The 12,239-nt window shown below is 37.1% G+C and overlaps 1 protein-coding gene across 1 annotated transcript; it reads right to left on the bottom strand.

Annotated features, from left to right (window-relative positions):
• Nucleotides 1-9,448: 9,448 nt before the first annotated feature.
• LOC126619405 (O-fucosyltransferase 30) lies at nucleotides 9,449-11,965 on the bottom strand. The gene is made up of 2 exons (XM_050287770.1): nucleotides 11,379-11,965; nucleotides 9,449-11,014 (listed from the first exon to the last, which is right to left on the bottom strand). Exons 1-2 carry the CDS (start codon nucleotides 11,804-11,806, stop codon nucleotides 9,961-9,963), a joined length of 1,482 nt encoding a protein of 493 aa, XP_050143727.1. The 5' UTR covers nucleotides 11,807-11,965; the 3' UTR covers nucleotides 9,449-9,960.
• Between the last annotated feature and the right edge of the window lie 274 nt (nucleotides 11,966-12,239).

The following is a 12,239-nucleotide window of genomic DNA, read 5'->3' on the forward strand; positions in this document are numbered from 1 at the left end:
ATCAACATGTGTTTGTTGTGCTTGTCTCCACATGCTTCAATGTATCATTTTCACTTGCCTTACTTACTCCCCTTGCATAAGTAGTATTTTCCCTGGTTTTCCCCCATACATGTGTGGCATATTCTCCTGCAGTATTTGTCTTCTGATGCAGGAGTGGAATGCAACCCTTGCATTTGGATGGTTCATCACTTCTTGGTGACTGGAGACCCAGCTCCAATAACAGTTGAAGATGATTACTCGAAAGCAATGCTAGGTAAGCAATCAGGAAAGGTTCCAGGTAGTCGGTTCCTTACTGGGAGATTGAGTGGAGGTTCCGACATATTGCTTTCTTTATCCTTGTCTTTGCAGGTAAAAACAAGGACAAAGAAAAGGACAGTGAGATTGCATGATATGAGATACTCTTGCTCCCGTCCCTTAATATATGAGATACTTTTGCTCTGGTGTGACTTGTTTGAAGAGGTATTCTCGGAGATGAAGGAAACTGAGTATGTTAAGGGGTTTGGTTGCAGATGCATTTTCAGTAATGAGAGAAAGTTAGGCGTTTTGGATGTGTGTCTTGCCATGAACGATGAAGGTCGACATATATAGAGATTTCCTAATAGCAAGTGGTGATGTTGTGCCTTTACTCTTGTCAGCAACTATAGTGTAATTAGAACAGTAAGATTTACACGTTTTCAACTTTGTCAGAGATCTTTGACAAAGTTGCACGCGATATCAGAAAAAGTTGAGATTGCGTCTGAAAAATGCCAATGAACATTATTCAGAAAAATCTGGCTTTTGAAATTCGGAAAGCCATGCCACTTCGATCTGTTGCCTCTTCTTTTATAGAGACATCAATTGTGTTCAATAGTATGCTCATAAAGTTGTTGCTTGAGAAATTTCCCCCTTCTTGCACTTCTGAAATTTTATTTGACCTCATTTTTCCTTCATCATTTTTGAAAATGATTTGCCCATCTAACATTTGCTTAGATTTGAGTCTTAGGAGTGATACAGACAAGCAGCATCAGGATAACATATGGCGTCCGTCCTTCTTATCTTCTAATGGTCCTTTTACGATTAGGGACTCTATGATGAAGAATAACATAACCGCTACTGTGGTAGCTAGGAATTTTCTCACTCCAAATGATAACATAATCCTTTCAAAACGGTCTGACGAGTTAGCCATTCAAGACTCCTTGGCTTTCAGTATTCAGTGTGCAGGCTCTGTATCTAATATGGGCCAACGCCTACTTGCTCAAACTCACCACGTTGAATCATTGATGACTGAGGTGGCAAGTCTTAAACAAGAGATCAGAGGGCTCAAGCACGAGAATAGAGTGTTACACGTGCTTGTAAATAATTACTCGACGAGCATGAAAAGAAAGCTCGACCAGCTGCAGGAATTCGAAAGTCGAATTCAAAGTGATCACCAGCTGCAGGTACTTCCGAGTACTGAGGCTTCACATGAGCAACCTTTGTAAAGGCTCCATCCTGTTTGTTTGTTTTAACTCATGTGTATGTACATATCTGTAATCTCTCGGAGATATTAATAGATAAGCTTTATTCCATTCAATGTATCGTGCCAAATACAATAAATACTTCACTAAGATGTGGTACTTCTGGACCAAATATCCATTTATCTTTACCCTCACGAAGATAAATGATCTTTCTTAGTGTCTACATCATTTGAGTATTCAACTCATAATCTTCAATCCATATGGTTCTTTAACATCATGGATAAGATTCGTGTTGGTAGATTGTTCGATCTGCAGCTCGAGACAATATTTCTTTCAACACTTTATAACTTTTCTTAGCTCTTCAGGAGTCTTAATTTAATATCATCAACTCTTCAGGAGTTCTAATTTAATGTCATTGACTCTTGCAAGAGATTTTAGTATGTTGCAACAATATCATAATGATAGTACTCACTAAGGCAATTTATATCATCCATTGGTATTGAGTACATAATTTATGCTTTACCCTTCGGGGGCTTACTTTAAGCAATTTGAATCTTTCATGGATTTTCTACACTTTATGACACATTTTCCTTTGGAATTTCTACAAAGCAATTTGCTCCTATGTATACTTGAGGGATTTACTTATGGAGATATGATGTGGGTGACTCACAACCCTTCGTATATAATTCTCCATTCATAGGTACAAGAGTATAATTTCAGGTTTCAATTAGTAACCTTGTGTCATATCATGTGAGTGTAATTCATTGTATTACAAATGCCCATATGTAACTCCCTTGGTTCAACATCTTTTGGTTATTTGTATTGTATTTAAATATATAGGTCCGTTTTTCCACGTTCTTACAAATTTGTAATGGAATTGCCTTTTTCCATTTTTGGCCAATAATTTTTCCTTTTGTCAACGGAAAAAGAACGAGACTCAATATCAACACAGCTCATTGATGAATTTAGTAGCTACTTGTAAAAACCAACATTACCATTGGATATCATCAATTCGAGATCCCATATTCTCATGTGCATGCGCGTACATAAAAGCTTTTCATTTCTTTTGGATATCCATTGCCTCTTCAAGGGAATTATACTATCTCTTCCAGGATAGTCATAATTTAGAAAATGTGGATCATAACCTCATCTTGAGCATTATAGAGTTTGGATTTTAATCTCCACTTCCGGGAGTTGAGTCATTCGAACCTATACGTCTATCATGCTTCATGCATGAGACATCAAAATTCTCATGTCCACATATTGTCCATCTGGACCATGTATTCATGTGGCGACTATCATGCTTATGACATGCAACAGTTATGCTTCGGAAATGCAATAGTTCAGTAGTGCTATATTCTTTTTCTTTCGGAAGACTGACTCTTTTTGAGTTTGAGGGTATGCCACAGTTCAGGCGTGCAACAAATAAATCATTTATTGTCTCATTGTTTTGTCCAACAGGGACATCAATTATTGTAGGCACATTTGCAGCAAGTATATATGTTTTCATCACTTTCGTTGCATCATTCAATTATTCATATTTCATTTTCTCATTGATTGCTTCGTGAATCAAAATAAGACAAATTCTCTTCGTTCTTCTAGAACGGTTTTTTCTTATCATTCTTCTGGAATGATATTTTCTCATCGTTCTTCTGGAACAATGTTATTTTCTCCCCCCTAATGGCGAGAAAACTGTCTTATCAAAATCATAGTCTGCAAATCATGCGGTAACTATATCCCCAGTCAAGGGTTCCAAATGTTGAATGATAGATGGTGGATCAAATTCAACATAAATTCCCAGTTTGTATTGATGCCTTATTTTAGTACGTTGTGGCAGTTTTACAAGCACATAGATAACACAACCAAAAACTCGTAAATGTTAATGTTTGGCTGGTGCCCAAACACAAGTTGTACTGAAAAATACTGATGGTTGGCAACTGGTCTCAACCAAACTTAATAATAAATTATGTAAAATGGCATGTCCACATGTAGAAAACTTTCAATTTCGTTTTCATGAGTAGAGTGCGGGTAATCAATTTCATCCGCTTAATAAATGCTTCTGCTAAACCATTTTGAGTATGGACATAAGGAACTTCTGGTTCTTATTAAATAGTCTGTAGATTGAGACTCTTATGACTTTTATTACAATTAAGTTGAGGCACTGCGACACTTCAAACTTTCGATACTCATCAAGGAACTTCATGTCCGATCTTGAGGATCTAGGGACTCCATGCCTGATCTTTTTGCATGACGGAACTTCAGGTCCAATCATTTTTATATGATGAGGATCAAGAAACTGCAGATTCTGATCTGATCAAGGAACTTCAAGTCCTATATATACTCATTGTAACAAAAGATAAGTACAATAAATAAATTAAAGCAATATGTGGTAATTCCAGCCATAATGAATAAATTGCATTTAAGTAAATAAAGCTTGTGACAAGGGCTTTAATTAAGCATCATTCATGTAATACCTTGAAAATTTTAAATATATGAATATGTGGAGAAAATCGAAATAAAATCGATTTATGATTATGAAGAATTAAATCGTGAATATTATTGAGCTTTTATATGATTTTTCAAGAATTTATAATAAGTTTGTGTAAGTTTAGTTTTAAATTAAACTAGTGACGATGTTTAAAGTTTGGACCTTAATTAATTAAAATACGTAGACCTTTTGAGGTCAAAATTTATATTTTTGAATAGAGCTCGACCTCACGAACGCGTAGGCTCAAACCGTTCATGAAACGAAGTTAGAACGAAGAAGTTATTAACGTTTAAAGTCGGGGATAAAATTGTAAATTTACCATTACTAGAATGCTCCAGATTTTTTGAGCCAAATCTGCAAGGCCACGTGTGTGGCCCAGATTAAAAGTAAGAAAAGTTAGGCGGTGGAGATGGAAGATAAAGGAGAGAAAGGAGGGAGAGAGGAGCCAATCAGAAAAGGGGAGAATGAGAGGTGACCAATAAGAGAAGAGATAAAGGAGGGAAATGAGAGAAGAAAATATGAGGGGGAAAACGGGTCTTTTGACCCGTGAGGCATAACCGGTGAGATTCATCCTCTTCCGGCCAAATTCTGACGAAATTAATGTCCCCCACCACCTGAAAATTATCTCTAATCATCTCTTTTACGTATTCCACCACAAATTGGAGTTTAATTGGTTTTAGAATTGGGGAAAACACCTCACGGGTGCCGCAACCTTCTTCGCTCGAAATCCATCAAAATCTGAAACGTTTTGGTTAAATTACAACCACCACTAGACTCTCCATGAACCAAGAAACAAAGCCCATTCATTGGTTGGGGTATCGGAGTTGCTATGGAGTCGAATTGAGGACACCCAAATTCTAGGGTTCCGACGGATTTTGATGAAATTGGAGCCTTTCCAGGCAAAATTGGCCTTGGTTGCAGGTATGAAAGTTTCTCTACTCATTGAGATCCTCATTTCTATAATTTTTTAGAATTTTTAGGAATAGTTGAATTTTTCGGCGAGTCGGGCGGCGGGGGCGGCGGCGCACGGCCAGGGAGCTGACATTTGCATTGTTATATGAATTACGTTATTTTAAGTAGGTTGTTTTTGATCTAATTGTTATGGTTTAAGTGGTGTATGTGGGATTAAATGAATAGTTTGTATTTGGTGCAAAACTTTGAACTTTTGAACTACGAAAGGCTTGATCACTGTTCAGGGTACGTAGACAGTCTAACAAGACGTTAGATGCAGCCATAAAATATGTGAAGTTAAATTAATTCAAGAATAAAGGTTACATAATGGAAATTGGTCCTTACAAATAAATGGTACTAAATTGGAATTTAATTTGGATGTTTTGGAAAAATGAATAATGCTTATAAATTGCTTGTAGGATGAAGGATTTGAATTGGAGTTGTTAGCTAAGGATAATAAACTAAATAAGATTTTTATTTTGGGCCTATCACTAATATTATTATTTCTCGAAATAAAATAAATATTTCGGGACCGGAGCGTTACAATTCACATAAATCAAAACTTAAAGCAGTAGGCGGTAAAACTGTCCATGGTAAATAAATTGCTTTTAAGTAAATAAAGCTTGTGACAAGGGCCTTGATTCAGCACCATTCTCATAAATATCAAAGCTTTAAAGCAAAGGGTAATAATTCTATCCACTGTAAATAAATTGCTTTAAATAAATAGAACTTGTGAAAGGATTTTAAGCGAACACTATTCACATAAATAAATAGTATCAGAACCTTTTATTTTGCCACTTCCTTTTGTCCTTTTTATTTGTTAATTAATTTTTTCTTTCTTTCTGTCGACACCAAGCTTCAAAACCTTTTCTTTTCTCACATGTTGCACAATTCCAAAAAAACAACTTTGCCTTTTGTTTTCTTTCACATGGTGCAACATACCTTTTCAAGGCTTTGGCCCCATTTCGCTTTTTATTTTTGTTTTCACAGTTCTAGAGTCATTTTGGTTACTCAGGAAATAATAGTAACAATAGGTTCCAATTGGTGTTCCTCCTCTGTGAGTTTCGAAAAAGTCGAAACGGTTCCTATAAGTTTTGGAGTCAAGAGTGTCTGCTACTTATGAGAAGATCAAACCTTTATATTTAGTTCAAATTTTAGTATGATATGGATAAGAGGATACCGAACAACTTTTGTGAAGAAACAATTTTGATTTGAGCTACCAAAATGGAGTTTTCGTACTCATAAGGTGCCTATCCAATTTTCTACGGAAATTGGAAACTGGTTTGGTATTTCTGGCATCTGCAATGATCGCACCGTTGGAATTTTTTGAAAATTTGTTATGTTGTAGGTACTGGGCGGACGGACAACTTTGAAGAAGAAAGTATTTCAATTTGAGATCTGCAAGTTGGAGTTCTGAGGCTATTTACATGGCTGTCAGATTCTCTACGAATTTTAAGTCTGTACTCTTTTGCTTCTGCAAAGGATGATATACAATCATACAACAATATATATATTTGCTTCAAGAAAATCAGTAGTACAAAGATTTTAAGATGAAATGAAAATATTTTCTTATCTGTGAGATTCCAGGCGACAGGGGTGAACATCATTTGTGGTGTTGTGCTTTCTAGTGACATGAGAGCTTCTCGTGCTGATAACGTGTTGTAAAATCGACAGTGTGTGTAGTGGAATAAAAGAAACAAGACACAAAATTGACGAGGTTCTTCTACAGTCAGTGTGACTGGAGTACGTTCTCAGGGCAGCAGTGGTGATTTCATTATAATTTGGAATAATAGGAGTACAAAGATAACTCTCTCTATTATCTCCTCTCTTTTCTCTCTTCCTCTTCTTTCCTCTCTCTCTACTGTGAGTCTCTCACCTATGTTTGGTGTGTGTTGCATTTATATAGAAAACATGAGTCGTAGGGAGTAAGCTTTGGCAGACAGCGAAAGACAACCTTTATTCCCACTTGTAGCTTAGTGGATTAGTGGCCAACATGGACATCCACCATATTTACAACAACGATTTTATATTCGTTTCCAACTTTTCTAATTTAGGGAATCAAACGGCATCCAAAAAGTATTTGTCGATATTTTGAAAGTTTCACCAAAACTTGTTGATTGTGTTTGGTCAAGGTCAAGGATTTTTGGCAAGCTTTAGTAATTAGCAGATATAGAGTTAGTAGTTGAGTGTAACGAAAAGTTTTGGTTTAAGCCTTGGGATGTTATTTTACTTGTAGTCGTAGTTGATATTAAATATTAACAGTGGAGGAGGAAACGATAATTTGACCTACCTTTTTTTGGGTCAGAATTTGACCTACCAGCTCAGACCAAATTATTACGACTTATTATTTCTTTCCACAAAACAAGAATATAAAAGAAAAAAAAAAAAGAGGTCATTAACATTAAATATGAAAAAAAAAAAAAAAAAAAAAAATCATATAAGGTTGTATGATGGAGATTGTTAGGGTCCGTCTTTGATTTTACGATATTTTAATCTAAAATGTGATACCAAAATGCTCATAGAGGCGAGAATATTGACTTTTGTTGACCGTCGTGTCGTGACATGTTTGACCCATTCTCTTAGTATATTTATGCAGTACTCGTCGCTATAGACGCGTGGGCGTAAGGTAATTGAATTTGGAGATACGATGTAGATTTTACAAAACTTCGAAGTTGAAGGGCACTTTAGTAAATTCACTATTCTAGATATTTGGTTTTGGATATTTTTATTATTTAATATAAAACTGGCGAAATATGCAACTTCAAAAGATTAATTTTTCAGTGCGACTTTCATACAAATGTGTGGCATTATTAATCCTCTCATTCTATAGTAAGTGTATATATTTAGTGAAACTATGTGCAAATAAATTTAATTAAGTGTGCATATTATAGCACATGAATTAGTAAACTATGTGCAAATAAGCCACCCATTGTGTTTTAAGTATACTACAACTTGTTATTTCTTATATTTCCTCAGAAGAAAAATATAAACCAAAGGTCACGGCTTCTTATTAAAATTAATAAGAACAAGGGAATTTGTACAAGGCACCCAGAAAGTTTTATATTATTAACCAAAAGAATGAGAAACATTTTCGTGTGTTACGTTCTGGTCGGTAGGTAAGCGTTCACACCTTTGAATCCACTGAAACTTGTCAAGGGTGGAAAAGTTCTGTCCATATTTTTTTACGAATTTGGCTCTTGCCAAAGATGGGCAACTTCAACTTGGATTGCTGCTCACGCGAAATATTATAATCTCCCGATGTATGACATGTATCAGGCAATGGATGGTTGGATGTGCGGTTAAAGATTCAATTAACAGAAAATTCAACAAAAAAGGATTTCAATGCATTACTATACAACGGGCATACTAGAAAATCCAGCTCACGTAACCTTTCTTCCAATATCTTGAACGATGAACTAGGGATAAGTCTCATATGCGCGAGCAAATGAACTGAAGTCACGAGAGATATTTTTTTTTTGGGTGACAAGCCTATTTAGCCTTTCAATTCCAACCTATTCCGTCTGCACCAAAGCCAGTCCGGTCCTACTGGCTTAGTGAGTACCAAATAATGGACATGAATCCAATCAAGTCCCACCCAATCCAATCCTGTCCTGCAAGTCATATCCATGCCAATTCATCACGGCCCACCAAACGTGCCCTAAAATAAATAAAAGGGTAAAGTACAAAAAACTACCTACCTCAACTATAGGTCGAACGACACTATCATACCTCATCTTTTTAAAATGATAATAACATACCTCAACTTACGAATTTATGACAATATCAAACCTCTGTTAATTTTTTTGTTAATTTATCTGTTAAGTGCTGACGTGGCTCCCATTCACTAATTAAAAAATAATTAAATATTAAAAAATTAAAAATAAATTATTTTTTATATAAAATTGTTGGATCCACCTCTACAAATCTCCTCTCTTCTCTCTCGCCTGTCTCTCTTCTCTCTCCCTGCAACCTGCATCCCTAAAATCCCTTCCCACCCGTCCCCCCACAACCTTCCTCCACCACCTACCCTATCTCTAATCCCTGCCCCAAATCAGAGGTACTTCGTCTCTCCCCTCCTCCCACAAACCCCCATCTGCCCTCGCACCAAAAAGAGAGTTGAGAGAGCGAGAGGAGAAAGAGAGGGTGGGTGATGGAGGAAGATTGGGGAGAAGGGTGGGAAGGGTTTCTGGGTTTTGGGATTTTAGGGATGCAGGTTGCAGGGAAAAAGAAGAGAGAGAGAGGCGAGAGAGAGAGAGAGAGGAGATTTGTAGAGGTGGATCCACAATTTTATATAAAAAAATATTTTTTTTAATTTTTTAATATTTAATTATTTTTTTATTAAAAATGAGTCCCGTTTCTGATCACTTCAGCATTTAATAGAAAAAGTAATAAAAAAACTGACGGAGGTCTAACATTGACATAAATTCATAAGATGATGTATGACATTGTCAATTTTAAAAGATGAGGTAGGAAAATGTCGTGAGGTAGTTTTTTGTACTTTACCCTAAATAAAATTACAAACGAGAGTAGAAGTACTACTCTTTTTGGCACTTTGGAGTAATACAGATAACAATAACGTTCCAAGAAATTTATACATTACTAGAGCATGTTCATATAAAAAAGTTGAATTGTGTTAAAGAACTTCAAATATGCATCTAAAGTCAACAAGAGTCTTTATAATTAGTGGCATGACCAAAAAATTGGCCTCAAAGAACCACCACGCACCAATCGACAAGCCAAAAGCAGAAAGTTATCGAGTCAAAACTGAACTGAATAGGGATGCGACGATTCCAAATTGCTTCTCAAAACCGGAGCGTGAGATGTGTATTACCTTCATCAAGACTGCAACCGTTTCTGAATTCCACCATGTTCAACTAATCCCTTGCTCTCCAGCACCCTGCCTAGATTGTCGAGACAGCCTGCTGGTGCCGTAAGTTATGATTCAGGTACATGCTCAGAATTCAAGCTTTCATAGTGGAAGAAAAGGACCAGTTTCAGGCATGCTTCTGAACCATAGTTGCTTTCGTACAGCTCATTGAATTAGAATTTCTCATGTCGTTAGGCATTTCACAATGTAATCAGAAATTAGCTAGAACATACACCAAACGTCCTCATCGACTCTATAATGTCCGCAATAGTTGACCCTGCAGTCCCAACAAATCCAAGAGAAGCACAACTACAAATTGTTTGCTCTATGTATAGAAGAACATCAGGCAATCCTGGAGGGCAAACCTTCTTAAACTGACCAGTTCCATCATGATTCTTCAGGACAGTCCCAAGCTTCAAGCCATGACTTGCATCCACAATTTGTTTAGCAGTTTGTATTATCAACTCGTCTTTTTCTTTCAGAAAGAACAGTTTAAACTGAAGCGAATCTTCAACCAATTCCCCCAAATAAGTTCCTGTCCAGTTACTTTCAGGAAGATCAGTCATCACAAAAATATGAATAGGGGGAGGGCTCTGTGTCAAAGCATCCAGTGTTTGTTTTAACTTCAAAAATGTAGCATTCCAGTGGTTCTTGAACTGCCCGTCTAGCAATCTGAGCTGTGCACAAAGAAAAGGAGCCTTTATAGTATCATAAGCATACTTCTTTCCTGCACTTACGATTTCTGGAGCAAATCGAAGGAATTCAATCTTGTCAATCAAAGTTTGTATCCTTCGATCACTCGGAGCTTCAGGGATACTAATGTGTAGCTGCGAACCTTTGTAAGGAGCAGTGAAAAGACTCCCAAATGCTAGCAGAATAGCCGATTCAGCTTCAGAACCAGGTCCAAGAGCGTTATATACATTTCGCCGCTTCCTAACATATGAAATTTTCTTTTTCTTCTTTAGTTGTTCATCCGGCTGGAAAGAATCCAATACCCCGTCCTCATTACCATTTTGGTATGTCCAAACGGTAGTTCTGCAGTCCTCATTAACAGCATATGAACACTTTGCATCGCCATCCATCCCAGATAGCAGAGACCTACATTGCTGTAGTCTATCAAACACAGAGGCCCGTGCATCCAACTCATTGTTGCAAGCAAAATCTACATTCACATTGCACCATGAGGATAAGAAAACCCTGAAATCTACAACTCGAACTAACGAAGAAGAAACTAATGATGATATATCAACAATGTCAGCCATGGAAACATACCTGAAACAAGAGAGAAACATAGTCGTAATTATTTAACAAATCATAAGAAGTATCCAGCCATCGCATATCAAATGAGGTACATTATATTTTATGAGTCTCAAAATCTCTGCTCAACCATTAACAGAAAACTAAAACAAACCCAATAAACCCACATGGAAATCCCATCAATATCAAATCGAAACGAATACCTTTCCAGCATCATATTACAACCCAGATAATGGATCAAGTAAAATCCAAAACTTGGAGCCATCAACATACAAATAAAAGGAAACCCAATTACACCCACATTCCAATTCCACCAAAATTCTACAATTTTGCCCCAAATTAGACCAAAAGGAAGAGAAACAGGGGAAAACCCACATACCTCCCACTACGAATGAGCTCAACCGTATGATTCCAGACCGAAATCCTGATCTCATCAGGGCTCAAAACCCGAAACTTTGGGCAACTGCCGAGAGCAACCGCGTGGTGATCGAGAACCGGAGGGACGACCAAGGTCCGGTTCAGAATGGCAGCCATGAGAAGGGCGTTCTTGAACTCAGTAAGCTGGTTGCTGAAGCCACTGTGGGGAGCGTACCAGAGGAACTTTTGTCCTCCGAGGGAGCGGCAATTTGGGGAAATGGAAAGTGAGGTCTTGAGGAAGAGGGAATCGGGAATGAGAGAGAAGAAGTAGGAGAGGAAGAGGAGGAGGGAGAAGAGGAGGGTCAGGTAGAGAAGAGGGGAGGCGGAGGAGGAGTGTCTTCTGAGAGGCCATGGTCGAGTTGTGGGTCTGTTCCTGGTGAAGAGATTCATGGCTGCTTTTCTGCAACTAACAACTTCCAAATCGGAAGTTGGTTCTTCACTTCTTTGGGAGGCCGATTTGGATCTGGCTCATCTCCGCCACTTCACAATTTGGTGAAGCACCATGACATCAAACAGAGACCAATTTTCCGCATTTGCTATTGATCTTCTTGTATTTAACAAAACAATACAAAATTGCTATAATTTTTGGCTTTTTTTTTTGTTAGCATCCATAAAATGTTGAATGCACCCTACATTAAAATTTAATTAAATTACTTATTTACCCTACTATGCAATGACAATTTTGACCTTATTAGGTATTATTTATCTTCTCAACTATCAAAACTCTCATACTCTCCATTGTTGAACAAAACCTTAACCAATGAAACTACAAACATGTTGATTGAGAAAAAATGATTTTGACGAATGGAATACGAAATTGATG

The sequence above is a fragment of the Malus sylvestris genome, chromosome 4, assembly GCF_916048215.2.
Source record: "Malus sylvestris chromosome 4, drMalSylv7.2, whole genome shotgun sequence".
NCBI classification, from domain to species: domain Eukaryota; kingdom Viridiplantae; phylum Streptophyta; class Magnoliopsida; order Rosales; family Rosaceae; genus Malus; species Malus sylvestris.